Source organism: Lutjanus erythropterus, chromosome 14 (assembly GCF_056507025.1).
Source record: "Lutjanus erythropterus isolate fLutEry1 chromosome 14, fLutEry1.hap2, whole genome shotgun sequence".
In the NCBI taxonomy this organism is placed as follows: Eukaryota; Metazoa; Chordata; class Actinopteri; order Lutjaniformes; family Lutjanidae; genus Lutjanus; species Lutjanus erythropterus.
Genome location: NC_139330.1, coordinates 14,095,528 through 14,115,949, shown reverse-complemented (window position 1 = coordinate 14,115,949; position 20,422 = coordinate 14,095,528). Strand labels below are relative to the sequence as shown.

The window sequence follows — 20,422 nt, the reverse complement described above, 5'->3', positions numbered from 1 at the left end:
AAGCACAAAGCAAATCACTGCAGATATTGTAATGTCTTTTTTTTTTTTTTTTTTTTTTTGACAGCGTTTGCCGTCACAACTAATTTCACAGTGGCACACTAATGAGAAAATCCTCTGTAAAGCATCTTTAAGCTGACAGTTGGATGTAACCTCAGATCTAGGTCACATCCATAGACAAGTTCTTTGCTAAATTAATAGGTTATTTAACGGTGGTCACACTCACTGAACAATCAACTGCGATCCACATTGTGATGGTCTGAGGTAAAATGAGGCAAGGCAAGAGAAAACAAGAATATACCGCGTGTTGTTCTGTATGTGGCGTGACAACCGGTGCGCTGCTCGAATCAACGACAAAACGAGCGCTGTTGCAAGAAAAGATAGAAATAGAGATGAGAGATGACTTTGACTTTGAGGCCCTAAAGACATCGGATGCTGCATAGCGGCAGTGCCACAGTGGGCGGGGAGGCGGTGCAAGACTGAAGAGTGGCATACAGATAGAGAGAGAGGGAAAATGAGTATAGGATGCAGGTGGAGACGGTAAGGGAGGAGGGTGAGGGGCGGAGGGCTGGGTGGGGAGTGCATGCTTGAAGTGCTGCGAGAGCTGCCAAAGCTAGTTTCAGAGCTCCTTGAAGTTCCTTCTGTCGGAGGGAGAGCATGTACTTATGTGTCCCCCTGGGAGGAGGGAGGGGGTGTGTGTGAGTGTGTGTGTGTGTATAGAGGGGAGGTGGGATGATTGGGGAGAGTACAGAGATCTCGGCAGGCACTGCGTGTATGACTGCGTGCATTTGCATGCGTGTATGTGTCTCATGTGCGTCCTGCAATCACACATCTCCTCAAGCAGTCCTGTAATTATCCCAAATTGTGTCTGGTGGGGCCTGCCTGCCTTGATCCCAGCGGAACAGCAGACAATCTGGGCTCCTGCCCAAATCTGCAGAGAGTTGTCCTGTTAGCTGTTAGCAGTGATTGGGTAAAGGAGGAGCAGCAAGAAACATCCAAAGGCCCCGGGCTAAAATTAGATAAACGAATGACTGCTAAATAAGTTAAAGAGCAAGAGCAGGGCAAACTGAGTTACATGGCTTTGTCAACAACACCTGCAACGGCACTGACTGTACCCGAGGTTGTCAGGTGGGTGTTTGCGGCCCCCGACTCCTCGTCTGCCTGAGACTGTTCGGGTATTATTCAACTCAACTGTACTCTGTGCTCTATACTGTACCTGTGCAATATACTGTATATTTTTATTCATACTATTAAGTCATCCTGTGCAATATCTTCATACTGTGATCCAAATCTCTGCATTTCTGTGCAATCATCCATTTTTCAAGGCAATATTATCCTTATATTCTGTTTGTCTTAGTATAATTCTAGACACCATATGTGTATTACAACATGTGTGTAATTATCCTGTATAATGTATCCATATATTTGTCCATACATCCATATATCTCCATGTATAAGTGAAAGGTGTTGACATATTTGCCAATCTTTAGACCTCAAAAATAGTAAGGAATTTGAAACCACAGCATTTAGCTTGAACTAGTCAGATTCCAAAGTTGACTACAATAATACAGAAAATAAATATTTTAAAAATGTTTTGTCTCAGGGTTGTATGTGAAGAAAAGTATGCTCCTTTCCTTTAAAATGTAGCATAAGAAACAGGAATTTTTCCTTCCAGAATGTCTGATCTTTGCTGGAGTATTTCTGTCTCTTAGCACTCTCCATTTGATGAGAAACACGGATGTATAAAGGAGAACTGGATGCAGCAGACGCAGGCAGCTCTCTCTCTTTCGCGTACACACTGTGCAGCACCAGAAACAGACTGAGATAATGTAAAGGAAAAAATATATATATATCATAAATTAAGAGAAATGCAGGAGAATTTGGATTCCAGGAATAAAAATTAAATTGTACTTTTGATCCAAATGCAAATGTTTTTGTCAGTGTTTGTGTCTGTCAGAACATAGTGGTTGATGTTGGTAATTATTAATTAAATAAAAATGGTCTTTTTTTTTTTTGCTGGTTTACAGTTTAAACCATTTGTAAGGCGGCTGTTCTCGAGTCCTGCTGTATTTAACATATTTTTGAGTGCTTGTCCCTTGTGTTGAATGTCTTTCAGGGGCTGACGTAGCCGAAAGCTGCCTTCCGGCTTGTGGCTGCTTGCCCACAATATTTTATTTTATTCTCCACAACAATCCGGTGACCCCCAGAAATTACTGTGTAAACCCTTTGGGGGTCCTGATCACAGGTTGAGAACTACTGGACGAAATGACATTTTTTTTTACTATTGGGGCAAACACTATGAAGGGATTTAAGTTCCAGCTAATGGATTTATTAATTGTGAATGAATCATGTTTGAATGCTTTATAGATCACACTGGTAAGCAATTAAAAAGAAAAGTCCTATCTTTAATTCATCAGAACTTACACGATCAGTGTAACCATTTACATTCTGAAAAACAGAGAATCAAAATCACCAAAATCAATCAATTAACAAGTGATTAAAATGTACAACTGCAACTGATGGATTATTGTAGTGGTGGAATCATTTAACAATAAATTATCAGCGTTTATAACTGCAGGTCCCTGATGGCTCATTAAACAGTGAAAAATGTATCACGCTTTATTAATGACTTACTCACTTTCTGATTAGCCATCAACAAGTTATAAATTTATGCTGCTGCTACTTTTGCACAGTCTCTAATACTCTTTATTATATTCATAGAAAAATGTATGTAACGTGTATTTAATGCTTTCTGTTGTTTCTGATATCTGTCCTACAACAATTTTGACGTTAATATTGGACTTCCAATTAACTGGGAAGCTCTTAAACTTATTAATATACATTTTCAAAACTGCATATTGGTGTGGATATATTTTGATCTTACAATGGCAGGGAGTATATTAAGAGTATGAATCCTATCCTTAAGATGACTGTCAGAGAGAGGACTTGAGTTGTTAATATACTCTATATGGCAAAGTTATTAATGTGATGTTAAACGGCAGGGAGCAGAGAGAAGCTGCATTTTATGACAACACCAGCCGTTTTGTGTCAGTTACAGTTGTGGAGGACGACTTGATGGCTGTGACACGAGTGGTGACTTCTTACAGACTCCGCTGTCACCGAGCCCGCTGCTGGGCAGCTCAGGAAAAGCTGGATGGCATGAAATATGATGCTCCGCATTTCAGCATGTAGAGGTGGAGCCTTTACACCGTGGAGCAAGGGGCCACCTAAAGTGCTTGTGACAGCAGAAGAGGAAGCTGAGTCCCAAACGCGCCGCAGCTCACATTAAAGGAAGCGAACAAGGCCCGCTGATAGGAAACAGGGAGTGAGTGAAGGCACATGAAACTGTGAGTGAAAAGGAGAAAAGGCGGTGTACATCAATCTCTTTGCTACGTACAGTAAATGCCCTCCTGCCGAGGTGAACTGACAGTAGTGGATGCTCTCCTCCAGCTGATGTTTCATGTTCACAACCTGAACATGTCCAACTATCAATCAACTGGAAAGGAAATCCACAAGGACCATATGGCTTTCCAACCATGTGAAAAAAAAGAAACATATTACTTTTTACTCTCACTTTCTCTTCTTTTGACACCGACTCTTATCTTGACACCAATTTCCACTGCCTCAAACATACCGCATGTGCCATCTCTTATCTGTCACCTCAAAATGGTTTAGCTATTTCCATCAGTGATACACTCCCATTAACAACAAGACTGTCTTTGTTTTTCTCCACTACTTTACAATGCCACGTACTGTACATTGCGGTGATGGGCAGGGTGCAAGACCAGATCCAGAATTTTTCAGGGAGAAACATTAGTTGTGCTTTCAGAACATTAAAAGAGTTTGAAAATCAGAGAAATAAAATGTAATTTTCTGACTGTGTGTAACTCTCTCTGCAGCTCTCACAGACGGCGAGCAGAGGAGAGAGACAGACAGCGATGTAACTGTCGGTCGCTACATTTTTTATAGTCCTGACCTCACAACCTGTGCGCTGTTATTGGCTATGGGCTGCACACTACTGCCAAAGGTTGACTGCCAGAAACAACCTGAAAACAGCAAAATAATGAGAAAACAAGAAAATACTGGCAGATGGCAGGGTCCCTGCAGATATAGACACCGCCACCACTTCATAAATGATGATGGAGAGGGATTATTTTTATATGAGTCTTTACATTACATTTTTAGTATAACCCTACATAATATGCCTTTAAAACAAATTATTAATTATCACAAAGGATGTCTAAAATGTGTCTGGAGAGGAACTTTGAGGTCTTCCTCCAGCTTGCACCTCAATTTTTGCAGTATAACAACCTAAAAAAAGTGAGATCCCAGCAGGCAAGAAAGTATTTCTCTGACCTGTTTCCAAACCTATCCTGACATCCCAAATCTCCATGTCCCTCCACAAGTCTCGCTAACTCATTCATAACTGTGGGCTGCAGAGATGGAGGCATCACCCATGTGACCGCACTCTGATTGCAAAGGGTCAGAAAGTCCAACTGCAGGGACACACTGCTGCATCACAAGACGGGGCTGGCTGCCCTATATCCATCATCCTAGGCAGAAATAGATGGTATTGTGTGGCAGTAAAAATTCTGATGATCCAGAGAGACTTCAAACAACCATTTTCCTCCTTTGTCTATTTATATTTTTGAAAACCTGAGGTCAGGCATTTCGCTTTATGTACAAATAAGGTAAAAGAAAAAAAACCTAGAGACAGGACTCCTCTACAACCTGTGTATGAAATCCTTTATGTATGCAGAAAAATGACTCTTGATTGAAATGAAAGTTAAACTTATAAAATAGTGCTGGACAAGACTAATAATTAACAGTCATGCTAACAGCTCTGTGAGCCAGTATACAGACAATATTTGCCAGCCATTAAATACAGAGTAGAGCTAAGGCTGGTGGGAATGTCACCAATTTCCTCTAAGAACCTAAGAACCACAAATCCCTCTAACAGATGTTGCGATACTTCACAAGTACAAAGTTGACATGCTGGTGGCCAGATCACTAGGATTCATCCTCTGGAGAATCCATCTAGTAGCTGTTGAGGTCTTTCAGGCCAAGCAACCAAGTGACAGACATCCATATAGCAATGGGTAATACAAGATTATGGACACGGTTTGGTGAGAAAAACTACACTGAGCACTGAAACTGTCATTTGTAATGTAAGCTTTTTATTACTGTTTACTGTAATCCTAAAATGTGCATGAGTGTCCAAAATAAAAATGCCCCAATACCTGGGATAGTGTCATTAAAAGCTATTATAAAGAACTTAATTTTGTGCTGTTTTTGAAGGACAAAAGCTCTACAAAAGAAATCGTCCTTATTCCTTTTAACTGGCTGACATTCTACTCACTGAGAAAAAAAGCCAGTCTTCACGTGGATGATCTTTTTTGCTTATTTAGGTCATATAGAAACACCAGTATTAAATAGCTAGTTAAAAACTATGGTGATATGGTAACTGCAATGTTAAACTTCCATGTAATAACATATTTTTATGGAAATCTTATGACCACAAAATATTTCACATGATGCCACTTTTCCAAAAAAAAAATTATATAAAATTTGAGCCGGTCACTAACCCTAGGCAACTACAGATAAACAATAGGAATAGAGAGTGAGTGCATTCATGATTGAAAAGCCTGAATAATCTGGGCTAATTGAGTCACCACATAACTAAAAGAGTGACAAGGCCATACATGCAGCTGAAGCATAAAAGACACATAAAGCTATACATCCAAATATTGCACTCGGGGCTCCGGTTGCCAAAACCTGAATAGACATTCATAATCAATTTTCTGAAAAGCTTTGAGAGCGGGATGAATGAAAAGGGAATGCACTTACTGCTTGACAGATGATGGGGTATTTGATTCGATTGATGCCGCCGGCAAACACAGCAAAGGTCAGAGCCGTGTGGAAACAGAAGTTGAGAAGCATATGCCATCCCTTCCGACTGATGCGGATTGCGCTGCCAAAAAAGACCGAGAATCAAACAAATTAGCAGGTACAAACCAAGCCCACAGTGTTTTGTGATTTATCATACAGTAAAATCTCATTGAGATTCAGTTTTCAAGGTGCATTGCCCATCAGTCACTTCAAGTGTGATTTAAGCCAGTCTTTTACAAGGTCTGCATAAATTGCCCTTTTCTTTTACCTTGCTACTGCCATATAGATTAACAACCACAGGGGAGCCTGGGGAATGCTGCTCATACAGTTTGAGTAGTGCAAACAAGCCATTACATACCCCACTGCTAGGACATGTACTGAATAATAGAATATTTTAAAGTACACCGAAAACATTTTAACCTTGGCTCAACTTTAAAAAGTAAAGTAATGATTCGCTCTAAATATTTTCAGGTTGAGTCAACACCGTCCTATTCATCTAACAAAAACTTTTTTTGAGCCAAGACAAAACATTTAGCAGGGCTATTCATTAACATATCAAATAGTAATGTATTGCATTTTCATCTTACCATCTGCTTCTCAAGCGCAATTTCACTTATTATGAGTAACTTTTGGGTTTTATGTCTGACTGAAGAAACATTTTAACAAGGAGAGCCAGAGTTTTCACCATCAGCTCATAATTCTGACTGCATTCACTCTTAAAGGAGAAATCTGTAATATACTGACTGTACCTTGTCATAAAATGACCATGATATGCCATCAGAGATTAAGGAAACATGCTCAGTTTAAATAATAACTGCTGCTGTGTCCTCCTTTGAAATTTCTATTTCGGGCCGGAATAACTGTTTTAGTTTGCCTGTTTAATGTTAATTAGAGTTCAAATTAATGCCAAATATTCGCCGAATGAATAATTGTCTGTTTATGAGTCGTAACAAATCATTAATAATCTTTTAGAAGGAGCAGCTGTTTATAATGGTTAAATTGAGCAATTTGCTAATGGAGTCTGGCAGGCAGTGAGGCACGCATCCTCCAAACTACAACTACAGGGTGTGTATTTATGTAGCAGTGGGCTTTTCTTTTCAGGATAATGGGCTTAGCGTTACGCTGACAGACAACTGACAGTTATAAACAGCTGATGAATCTAGAGTGTAGGACCTGCCATTGCCTATTATTGTCATTTCACAATGTTGGGTGCGTCTTGTGCTCCTGCAGCTCAACCAACCCTTTTTCATGGCTGGAGAGGAAGGGGCGGGGAGAAATGACTCGCTTCAAACATAGATTGAATATCAAATAGGGATTCAATCTGTTCAATATACTGTCTATGGCTCCCACACATTATTTGGATTGTTGTACTAATCTTTGATGTGCAATAACTACATACTGTTCCTTTAATAACTAACTTCTTATCAATTTATCAATTTATCTTATCTTATTTTCAGAAAATTCATCCTAGGAACAGGCGTTGCAAATTAGCAATTACACTTGCATCAGATAGCTGTTTTCCATTTGTTTAAGTATAGTGTCCCTATCAAATAAACCATAAACAGATCAATAACCTATATTACAACAGTGGAATTGAACAGAAACATAGTAGAAAACACTGTAAAACACAATAGTATCAGCAACAGTGCAGGAACACACAGAGAATTATGCCCAGGAACGTATACCCATGAGTCGGTGGCCCTGGTGTATGCTGGGAGGATTGCTTACATGTCTAAATTGAGACGCTACAATATAAACATCATGCCTTTCATTTTGCGTGTGTGCGGACAGGGCTACTCTACCAGAAACAAACGGTTTCCTCATGAGATTTCCTTTATGAAAAAAAAACCTAAAACAACACAAACGTTCAAAGAAGATCTATGCCAGATGCTGGAGTCAGTGACAGAAAGTTCAATCACAATGAACTCAAAAGCTGCACACCTGTGCAGCTTTTGAGTTCATCGTGATTGAACTTTCAGAGGAACAGTGTTCGCAGGAATGTTGTTTTAAAATCTTCAGACAATGAAAGCAAAGTGATAAAAAAATCCAAGGTATCAGTTTTAAGATATGCACCTTCTCAAAAATTCAAACCTTACGCACACACAGAGGAAGATAGAGTAGCATAAAACAGATAACAAATAATTTAAATCCTCAGTTGACAGGATGGTAACAGACTGTACAATTTCAGAACGATGGACCTCGGGAAAAGGGCTATTCACTGATTCCTAGTAAGAATCCAGTGTTTTATTCAACATACAACCTTCCTACACAGCTCTTTCACCCACTTTCACACATACAGTACATGCAGTGGTATATGCACACAAATAGGAATCACTCTGCTGGTTTGATGATGAAATAAAAAGAGATTGCTTCCAGTCGGCTGGGCCAATTGAAGTTTTTACAATGTAAAACTATGCACTCATATCCACTTTGTGAAATATGGCATCAGCCAGGGGGTTATACAGCCTTGGGCAGGGCACTTAACCCACATTACCATTTCCATCAAGCTACTGGAAAATAGGCTAAATAGGTCAGACAATACTAACATATTTGTCGTACCGTGTGAATTAACAGACCATCTATTCTTTTAATTGCTTTCCTGTGTCAGCTCCCTCCTTTTTTTTTATCCATACAGTCACTGTCACCATTTGAAATTATATAACCCTGTGCTGGAAATCTCCACTCCCCAAAATGGAGGAGCGGAGCCCCGGCTGCACGTGAGCCAACTGTAGATGAAGCAGTGGCTCAGCAGTGAGCTATGAGGCGTGTCTGGGGCCGGGCTTCACTGCTCTGGGTAAAGGGAGGGAGAGTTAAAGCTGCTGTTGTCGATGCCTCTGCCGCGGTCCCAGTACTGAACTCCATCCAGCAAAGAGGCCATAAATCAGGCCGGCTCCTGGCCTCCCTGGAAGGGGGTTTTCATAGGCTCTGCTTTGGGCTTTCATTGGGTCAAGTACATTAACCTGGCAACCCTCCACATCTCCCAGCGCATGTGGAGAGGAGGGGGTAAAACTGTCCTCTTTCTGCATCTGCTCTCTCACCCTGCACCCACTGCTGAGCCAAATGTACAGGGCAATAAAGCTATATACAATATAATATGACATATTACACAATGGATAGTTTCAGCCAAGCCATTTCATTGGTGGAAGATACGTTCCAAACATCCTGATAAGTCCCATAAACCATAGGTAGCCGTGCTGTTAAATGGAGAAATGGAAGCGATTTCATGCTAATTATGATGGAGAAAAGGGAGCAACCTGGCAATGGAGCCACGCTAAATGGTTGAAATCAATAACACAATATGAAAAAACACTCCCACACCAATGTACAATATGTATAACAGTACGGCAGTCACATAAAGTCATATAAAATAATATGCATAGTTTATATTCAGTGCAATGAACTATGTTCCACTCTATTAGATCAGACAAAACTCACACAGAAACAGATTTCTTTTCTCCACTTGGGGATAACAATACACTGTAAACACAATGACATATAATCACTATATAACTTGTGGGAAATTCATTTGGAGCCGTGTTTCTGCCCATTTCATTGGAAATGCTCTTCTACATTAAATGGAAACGCAGTTTAATTAGTATCATTGCTAACACCTACATTTAACCTATTTCATGTCAATATGGCTGCTGTGAAAAAGGTCTATTCGTCACTACAAGTGACACTTTTTAAATTACATATAGTCAGCTGATCCATTGTTAATTTTAAAATATTGATTAGAAGCTTTAATTATCATATGCTGTTGCTTGTAAATCATTAATTTTAAAGCATGCATACTGTGATTATGAATCCACTGATAAGGTGATAAGTAGTGAATTATCACCCAGCTCTACATGGCAGTATTTTATGTCCACTTCTTTTCACTAAACATAATCAGGCAACACACATGTTGGTAGCCATTATTAAGCACTCCCTTTAATTATAGGCTTATGAAACTCTTTTCCTCATTACTGTCACAAGGCGTGTGGATAGGGTAAGACATAAAAAAGCTCATTTTCTTTTCTTTTTCATTCCATTCATTCATAATTTTCCCCCTACTTATGAGATCAATTACAAGGTATTCAAAGGAGCAGTATGTAAGACCTTAGCATTCATCCCAATTTAATATACGATCTATAGTTGAAGCAAGTTGTTTCCCCCTGCTCCTCCTCCTCAGACTCTCCTGCCTGACTCCATTAACATATTGCTCAGTTTAACTGATATAGACATCTTTTCCTTCTTCTTTCTTTCCTGTTTTTGTCATCATCTACAGTTTGTGTTTACAGTTTCATAAAGTTGCACCATGGAAAGTCCTGCTGTATGAGCTGCTAACAGTTTGTGTAACCATAATGCACAGGCAACAATCATTTCCATTACTTTGTATACAGAAGAAGTCAATTTGATCATTTTAAGGTGATCTTAAGTTATAAGAAAAACATTTTTAATATTAATTCTAAGTGGATTTATGGACTTTTAACCTTGTTTAACATGATGACCAGTGAAAAGTATCCTAAAAGTTCATCTGTTTCCTTCATTTGGAGTCATTTGGACTGATACTTCTGGGAATACTTGTGATGTAAATTGCACCAATTGGGTTCAAAGGAGTTAGGGTTGAAAGCCACGATACCCACACCACTGTGTTCTTTCCTTGGTTCATACATCATGCATCAGCACTGCACCCGTAATCACAGATTCTCTCTTGGCTTATCTTGCTCGCAGAGAAAGAGCCAACAGCACATACTGTATGCATATATTTATGCATGTGTGTATGTTTCAGTGAGCTGAGGTGAGAAAGTGACAAACTCAAACGCGCATAATCTACCGCGCCTATCCTTGAGCAGCCTCCCTCGCATTCTGCCCATTTAACACGCAGTCCCTGCGCTTCACAGCTTGGATACTGTCAGTCAGCTGGAGTGATACTACACAACTCGAGTGTTACTAAACAGAGATGTGTTTTAGTGCTGGGGAGTGCCTAGAGGGAGCTGTGGAGGAAGAGGAGGTGTTGGAGTTTGTTAATGTGAGCACAGTTGAATGAAAACCCCTCTAACCCTCCTCTGTGTTGGGGACAGACAAAAGCCCTGGCTTCATATCTTAAATATGGGCTTGTTCTCGCTCTAGTTTGGACTTGAATTAATGTCTTTTTGCTCTGAAAAGCACTTTGTGATGAATGAGTGCTTTTACATGAGCACAAGTATCCTGGTCGCAATCAGGTTGTTAGAATATCCCGGTTGTGCTTTAGCCATGTACACATATTGCTTATCCTGGTTTCAGAATCCTGGATAAGACCTTAACCCAGTTTTGAGAAACTTTGTCTGGTCTTCTGGTCGTTCTCTGCCATGCTTACCGGTATGTCATAAACTCAAGTTATGGAGCACTTAGTTACAAAATGCCAGTAAATGATGTGGGCTTGGGCAGTATACATTTTCTTCATACCTTCCTGTCATTTCACCAGGGTATAAGGTATATGACTGTATTTGTGTAAAAAAAGAAGCAGCTGAGCCCTTCAAATCCGCCAACTTCACTGAGTTGATGGCTTGGTATCTAGACATGTAAAGCGGTTTATTGAGCAAGGTTGCCAGGTCTGCGTTTTTTCTGCAGAATTGAACTACTTATGAAGTATTGCCATGGGATGGATTTTTTGTCCACTGGTTGGGTGGACAAATTTTATATGCAAATGACATTAATAATATCTGGAAATACACATCCATATTCGAAATGAAATCATTAATTGATACTATCATACTGACTCCAGATCAGCACTGACACACAGAATCACACGAATGCCCTGACTTTTTCATTAGCGGTGATGAGATGGAGAAGCTAAATCCAGCACTGTGGTAAATTTTGAGAGAAGACAACCAAATTTGCGTTGCATTTGCAGCAGCTGAGGTAACTCAGTCGGTACAGACACAGGCGACAGAGACGTTCATGAATGAAGACAAACAGATGACCAGAAACCCGGATACTGTTACATTTATGTGTACAGGTATATGAATAACCAGGTTTCTCATGTTCCTTATAAAGGCCATACCCCAATTATGAACAAAACCAGGGTAAGACTCAAAACTGGGATACCAATGTATATTCCAATATATATACCAATATAAGCACACTCACTATATCTGCTCTCAAAGTAAAATTAATTCACATTCAGCAAAACTGCAAGAGGGCATCATTGCACGATCATACATGTAAATAATGTTTTTTTTTTTTTATTTCTGATTCAATTATAATTTGTAATCTGGTGCAAGATGATGACTCTTATATGCAATCTATAATGTTTATCTAAGGATTCATTTCAATATGGAATATTTGTATTTCTTTCTTTAATTTTAAAAAAGTTCAATATGAGGGTTTTCACTTCATTCATATTAATACGTCTTTAATCTCTGGTTTGTTTGTTTTTTTCTTTTTTTTTCCAGTTTCATTTGAAAAAAACAATTAAAAATTGACTTACAACCTGATTTGTAGGTCACCAATTCTGCAGATAGTAGCAGAATATCCAGTGGCGTTTGTTTACATGTGACTTGAAATGCCAATCTTCTGCACATTTTGAAATCGCTCCTGCCTGTGTTGCAGTTTTCAATTTTTTTCTCCACTCAAGACTGCAGTGTGAGACGACAGTAAGTGATGCTGCTGTTCAGAGCCCCAGATGCTGTCATCACTGTCTGCCTGCAGAAGGACGCACCCTGTCTCTGTCCCAGGTGACACAGATGGATGCAAACTGCAAATGCTGCAGCGCCTTCGCGGGTTTCATAAATTTTCTGCTTTAGTCACAGTCAGGACAAGAAAACATAAATTAAGGGAAAAAATCTGTCTGACAAAATATCAGTTAACCGTGTTATTCTAAGAATAAAACAATATTTTCTGAAAATTAGACATTTGAGACATTTTTCCTTTATATTAAAATGGATGGAGAGCTATTACAATAATATCCCATTAATGCCACGGACATGATAAAGTGACTGATGCTCTACAAGAACAACGGATGATGAATTGGCGTGCTGAAATAATATGGCAGTCTCCCCTGCTTTAATAACAGCATCCACTGCAGACGAACCTAAGAGGAGCAGACAGATGCCACAGTGTCAAACCACGAGAGCCACATGGCGTGTTCCCTGTCCTTATCTCCATATGGAATAAAAGAAACAAAGGTGGCCTAAGTACCACTTAGAAATCCATTACAAGCATGTCTGAAACACACACACATACACACACATCTGTGGACGTGTTTTAGATCCTCTTAGTCAGACAGGCTGCAGTGCTTTACGCCAGCCTAAAGCATCTGACTCACACCACAGTCAGCCTGGGATCTGTGACAGAGGACGCAAAAACAAACTGTAAACCATGAAGGCAAAAAGGCGAGAAATGAGCAGATTACATAAGCGTCTGCCCAAGTGTCCAGATGCAGAAATGAAGTTAATGTCTGAGGTGTTAAATTAAGGCACGGCAGGCTGGAGAAGCTTCGAGTTTAAATGCTTCAACAGAACTGAGGTGGAGCGTTCTTCTTACCTGTGGTGCACTATGTACGTGATGATAGAGGCGAAGAGGCAGAGCAACATGACCGCCGTGCAGGCGTACACAACCGGGTGCAAAAACTCCCCAGGGTATGGGGGGAAAGACAGCACCTTCTTCAGACCCTGAGGCAGAAAACATAGAGAGAAAAACCGGGGATTAGAAGCAAAGCCATAATAAATACAGTATCATAAAAATAATCACAGAGCAAGAGCGAGGCCTGCACAGTCACAGCTTTTCTGACAATTCACCAAAGACGAAGATGTCGAGCTCTCCATATGCACAGGCACAGTATAGTGCGCTGATGAGATATGCAAGAAAAATACAAATGAGTGTCAAGGAAATGTCTTTGAGTAAAAAGAGTAACAACCCTGTCGAGTGAATATTCTTCCTCCTGCATTTACATTTTGCATTTCAGGCATTTAGCTGACACTCTTAGCCAGAGCAGCCGCGTGCAACAATAGTATAAGCTTCCACAGTCTGCCAAATAAAAAGCAAAACAAAAATGGATTGCAGCCAGGAGAATAGAAAAAAAATGAAAACAAAGTTAAGTCGCTTTTTGTGTCTCTAAAAGACACATTGTTAACAGACGCTCATTAAGCCCTTATCAGCATCACAGTCGATTTGCTTCGTAATTTACTCTCCAAGATGAACTTCTTCAACCCTTACATCACACAACTTTTTTGCTACTTTGATTTATCGTTGTCTCTGTAAGCTTTAGATCTGTTGTATTAAAGGGACAGTTCGCTCAAATCAAAAATGCCCTCAGGCCTGTAGTGCTATTTATCCATCTGGTTTTGGTGTGAACTGGTGAATTTTGGAGAGACCAGCCATAGAGATATCTGCCTTCTCTTGGATATGATGGGACTAAATAGTGCTCAGCTTGTGGTGCTCAAAAAAATAATAAAAAAAATACATTTGAAAAATTACACAGCAGTGTCTCTTTTCATCAATCTTTACCTGAATGCTCAAGATCCACAGACCTTATTGTGAGCAGTTTTATGTAGGAACTGGTTTCTTTCTTAAAGAAAGAAACTAGTTTCAGTAATTTAAACAGTAAAAAGAAAGTATTTCCTCCATGAAACTGCTCACAACAAGGTTTGTAGAGTTTCTTGAGTGACTGGGTCATAACCACTGGGTCATACTGGGCCTACTGAGTTTTTTAAATGTGGTGCTCAAAGCACACTTGCCAACCTTCAGACATCAAAAATAGAGAGGATTTTGATTTTAAAAAAAAAGTTTAGTTTCAAAGACTTTCTTTCCTGCATTCTAATGACTTTTAAAAGATGAAAATAACAAAATAATTCATTGTTTTCATGTTGAATACTACTAATTTTACCTATTCATTTTACTAATTCTCAAGAAAGAATACGGAATAATTTGACCCATGATTGTCAACCTGTGAAAATTTCTGGCATAAACTAATGTTAATCACTTTTCAGTCATTTATATTTTGCCCCTGCTCCTAAAAGAAAATTGAAACTTCAGCTTTTATGAAATCCATGCCGCTTTCTTTTAAAACTTTCCTGAAAAACCTGGAATTCTTCTAAGGAAGTAGCTGCAGTTTTGTTCGGGTGGAAAGAGTAGATTTTTGGAGTCGAACGGGTCTTATACACGCTGTACTGAGTCAGAAACAGGTTGTGATAATGAAAAGGACGAAAACGGGTGGAAATCATCTCCAACAGTCTGCAACTCACCAAAACTATCTAGAAATTGCTCTACACACCAGAGGAAAAATATGTTTTTTTGATTTGGGGGTGAACTGTCCCTTTAAGAAACAACACAGAAAAATCTGTACACCCAATTCCCGTTCACACACACACACAACAGTGACGTCACAATGTAGGCTCCGTCGTGTCGACGCTGCTAAATAAAGCTCACCTTATCTCCATAACCCTGCCAGCTCAGTGTGAGTTTGTGTCTGAGAGAGTGATCCACAAACACGCTGTCTGACTCCATCATTGTCTCGGTGAGTAGCCAAGTGGGATATTCTCTCTCCGTGTTTATCTGAAAGGCCGACGAGCCTGCCGGGGCCTGTGAGGGGTCGTGACCTCCAAGTGAGCATTTATAAGCACAGTTGTAAAGTAGTGGGCCTGAGATGTAATAAAGGGTTTGCGGGACAGGACACTGGGGAGATGTAGAACAGGAGAGTGTACAGACACTCAGTCCAGCCCTCATCACTGAGTCTAATGAAGCTTTTCCTGTGTGTTTAAGGAGGAAGATTCAGTCTTTTTGCATTTCCTTACTAACCACATCTTTTATTTATTGTAAACTGCAAGCATGAAATCCATCACTCCTAAGGTGCTAAAACATGTTTCCCATCTATCCATCTTTTCATCCATCATCTATATCCAGTTACCCTGGACAGGGTCATGGCGGGCTGCAGCCTTTTTTTCCAGCTTACAATAGATGAGAAGCAGGGTACACCTCCGGCAGGTCGTCTATCACAAGACTAACACACATATAGACAAACATTTACTCTCATGTTCCCACCGACAGTAAGAGCGGTACTCAAGCGTTGTTTCCAAAAAACAAAATATTCAAAAATCAAAAATCCAAGCAATTGATTGTGTGCTGTTCTGCTCTAACATTATCTGCAAATGACAGCAAGCCCAGCCAACTAAACTAGCTTACATGATTTTAGAGGGTTCTCATTTAAAATCAGTCAGCTGGAATCATTAAAAATATCAGCTGGTGAAGGCGTTTTCGACCAAAGCCAAATTAGCTAGCTAGCTACAGCTGATAAAATCTGCTAGCGCAAACTGTAATTTCAACCTTGGGTGACCAGACAATCCCTGTTTTCTGGGAACAGCCCCCATTTTTGGTGGCCTGTCCCAAACTGGAGCTGTCCCCACAAATGTCCCTGTTTTTAACTGAGCATTAAAAACAGACGTTGAAGTGAAATAAAATTTTATGTGGCAAGAAAGACTGGGCAGCAGAGACTAGTGGTTGAAATCTTGATCATGGCGTGCTTGTTTTGGCCAACAGAGGGGGCTGCTTCCTACAGCAGACCCATATCACTCTTCTCAGAGTGCGCTAATTAATTTCTCCAAATATTGTTTTGGGATAAAATACAAAAATGAGTGAAGCAACAGCAATCTGTTAACCACAGTATTTTTGCTTGCCTGTTCTCCATCTCGTTGTATGTATAGATAATTAAATACACTGAATTGACAGGTTGTAGTTTGATCATTTGTTGAGCGCTCCAAAGCTTCACTCACCATGCTGCTGTAAACTATGATTTTTTGAGACTGTTTACAAACTTAACACCCAATTTTATCAGCCAGCCTACACTGTCATTTGATACAGTACAACAGTTATCATGGTCCAAGTACTACATGGAACTAGATTTGTCCGCCTTTTTAATTTCATATATAATAACATTGGATATTTTAATAATATATTAGCAGCCAATCTGGACACGTCCCTGGTTTCATTTCAGAAATCTGGTCACCTTATTTCAGCCAGCGAAATCAACACTCACTGGCTAGAAATGAGAAGCCTGTTTTCGTCCACTTCTGACATCAAGGACCCACTGATTCATGAATTACTAAGAATTGTGAGTGATAAATCTGCAGACCAATATCACTGTAAATTGAAAATGTGTCGTCTTTGGATGTTTTGAAAGGAAAACAGAGAACCCCCAGGAACTTAACACAGACAACAGGAGAAAACTCTCACACCGAATGGCACCGGCGAGGCCCCAGAGACCAGCCGTAGGTCCAATCATTCATAATATTTATACATCCAGCAGACACAGAGTAACATTATCATTGATTTGGAGATGTGCCTGTGCCCACGTGATGAATGTAAGTCCAATATTCACTCTGCTTTTAGTCCTGTTTTGATGTCCATCAATTCCTGCAGGAAATATCTGACTCTTTATCTGCTAAATGCTCCACTTTCTTTACACCCAGCTGGTAACTTTGTCTGTTGTTTGGTGCTAATAGTTGTATACAGTGGGATTATCAGAGCTTTTTGCTAAAAACAGCAGCCAGCTGCCTCTGGAAATGAGTCAGGTGAGAATCATGGGGGTATACAGATGTTATCTGGACGTATATATGAATTTATGATTTCTCTGGATTTCTTTCCACTGTTGAAAACATTTGAGATAATGTCAGTACCCAACTCAACAAAGTATTTAACATAATTGTTGTGTTTTTAAGCATTTTAAATCAGATTGTTACATATTATTGCTTTAAACAGCATGCCATACAAGTAGATGACTACAAATAAAGTGTACATTAATGATACTGTATGTCAAATACCAGAGAAAAACATTTTAAGCATGCATAGTGAACTTATTTTCCTTCGATGGAAACTTCTAACTTGTTTAACACCTTTCTGACATAAGGTCTGGCAGTGCTAAACAAATGTTAGCAGTTGCATGTGTGAACTGAGCTGATGGTATCATCATCTGCCATTTTGCATGTGTACATGGACACACAGAAACCATTTTTAATTTTTTAGACTAAATTAGACTAACTAAATCAAAACTGTAAACCTGGAAGCTGTAAAATCTAAAGATTTAGCTGACAGATGCAAAACAGTCAGGTGATAATTCTCAGTGCATACAACACCTTTCACATACGTGTAGCAATTTGATCCATTGCTAACATAAAAATATTGATTAGAGCAGCTTTAATACTAATCATGTTATCTCTGAAGAACTACTCCTGCCAACTTTGAAAAGGGGTGGAATAAGAATCTGCATGACCATCAATTTTTAAAAATACAGACATTTATGACTCTGCAGCTTGTAGCTCGGCCGGAAAATCAAAAATGACAAGGGGGAGGGTTGTGGGAAGAGCTGGAAACAGGACTGCAATTAGACCTGGGCAATAAAAATGTACAACGTACCATAATTTGAAAGCACGGCAGCGCACAGATAGATAGAGGAACTATAAAAAAAACCAAGAGAAAAGGAAAGAAAGAGAGAGAGAGAGGGACCCTTTTGGGGGAAAACACATGACAAACGTATTTAAAAATTCCAAAAACAACTTCACATAATTTCGTAGTTACAGATTTACAGGGAATTATTAAGTTTGTATTTGTCCTCAGAGCGATGTCATGGAAGGACAATGAAAACTGCTGTTAATTACAGCTCAATGAATTGATGTTGCTGAAAAAAGCATGGCCTAAAGCATCAGCAAGAAATCCTGCTGAAATGAAGCTTTTAAGTCAGTAAGCTGATTTATATACTTAAAGAGCAAATAACACTTCATAGGAGTTTAGATCAGGAAAAAAATAGCCTCACAGAAACATCAACTTAACTAAAGGTCAAAGAGAAAACGTGTCCATGGGAATCAGTTACGGCATCAGTAAAAACTAAAATTGTGCTCAGAGATATTGAGCGTTTCAGTGTGATGCGATCATGGCGAGTGACGGCAGCCATAGTTAAATGGCTTAGGTGCGAGGGAGGAAGTCAAACGTCCTCATGGGACATATTATCATCATGACTGGGCTTATAATGTTGGCTGAGAATGTCAGCTTCTCGCCTCTGGAGTCTTTAACCGTTTCTTGCCGGCCCACAGCCGCACTGAGCTGCTTTTCTCAAAATCCAGGAGACGTCATGCATCTCGGAAACGTTTAGTCACAAAACCATGCATGTGCCCCTGCGTCTAATTGCTAAAAAGTAGTAAACTGACTTTTACTATACAAGAAATCAATGTACTGTCCATAAAAGCTGCATTGCCCGACATCATCTGAGCTGAATAATAAAAAAAAACTGCATTTTATTTTATATTTTATTATGGATTAATTCACAGCACTGTCTATCATCTCTTCAGTCTCTGCAGGTTCTAGTAGCTCCTCCATTTCTGTCAAACACTGCATTGTGAGACAGTAGAGTCCATTAACACCACGGTGAATTATCAAGCAATTTAAAGTATGCATGCTGGCATTTTTGAGTATACTTAATTTAGGATTTTTTTTCACTGTGTATGCGCAACATACTTCAAACACATTTTGAATCTATTAAAAGCCTAAAAGCCCCGCTAACAGCAAAATACACTGTTCCCCGCATCCAGCTGAACAAAGACAAACTAACATCACCATCTGAGCTGAGTAGCTGATGGTGGAGCTAAAAAATCAGGATCAAAGCTAGAAAGGCAGGAAAGCTCTTCATATCTGAACAGCAGGACAGGACATTCACACACAGGACCCGGTGAGGTCTGGATAATGACTGTAGAAGATATTAACACTTTCAGTGATTACTGCGATTTTCAATTGACTCAAGTATTTCTAAATTTACCTAACAGCAGGGTAAGAAGAGACACTTTGAAAGACATTACACCCATAAAAGGGCAAAAACTATCTAGCTGTTTATGATGTGACACTGATGGTGGTAATATGTTACCGCCATAAAATCCTGATATGCAATACATTAGCACATCAGTTAGTCAAGTGGCATAAAATTAATTAGCTTAATTAACTCCACCAAACATTCCTAGATTCCCCAATTTGAGCACTGGCTACTTTTCTATGTTTTATATTATTGTAAACTGAGTATCTTTACATTTTGGACTATTCAAATCAGACAAAACAAGCACAGTAAAGATGTCACCTTGGGCATCTGGAAATCGTGACAGCCACTTCCCACCACCTTTTATACATCAAACCAATCAATTCAGCTTAAAAAAGAGAAGAATATTAATGTGTTGCAGCCAGGAGTATATCAGCAGTACCACAAAATCTACAGAAGATGATTTCTTAAGAGTAACAAACAAACACTTCAACAGACAAGAACGAACAAACAGAAGTGCACAGAAGGACAACAGCAGCCCAAGGTCTGAGAAGAATCTGGCTGGCTGGAAGAACCAGGCTGGCTGAAAGTGAATGACTAACAACCCTTCTTCAACAAATACTACAGAGATACCTTTGTGTAAGGTGCCGAGCGGCCGCGCAGAGGCCAACAGTACAGAAACTGCCATTTTATGGAACAGCATATAGAGCAGCTTAGTGTGAAAACGAAGAAGGGCATAGCTGGAATAGAGCGTGCATGCTCAGCAGAACCCTATGCTGGACA

At 39.6% G+C, this 20,422-nt stretch overlaps 1 protein-coding gene across 1 annotated transcript in view; it reads right to left on the bottom strand.

The window, feature by feature from the left end:
* Window positions 1–20,422, bottom strand: part of adgra1b (adhesion G protein-coupled receptor A1b) — a 178,212-nt gene that overhangs the window by 22,147 nt on the left and 135,643 nt on the right. The window contains exons 15-16 of the mRNA XM_084735557.1: window positions 13,393–13,520; window positions 5,845–5,968 (exon numbers count right to left, since the gene is read on the bottom strand). Of these exons, the coding sequence (XP_084591683.1) occupies window positions 5,845–5,968; window positions 13,393–13,520 (252 nt within the window). The remainder of the gene's footprint in view (window positions 1–5,844; window positions 5,969–13,392; window positions 13,521–20,422) is intronic.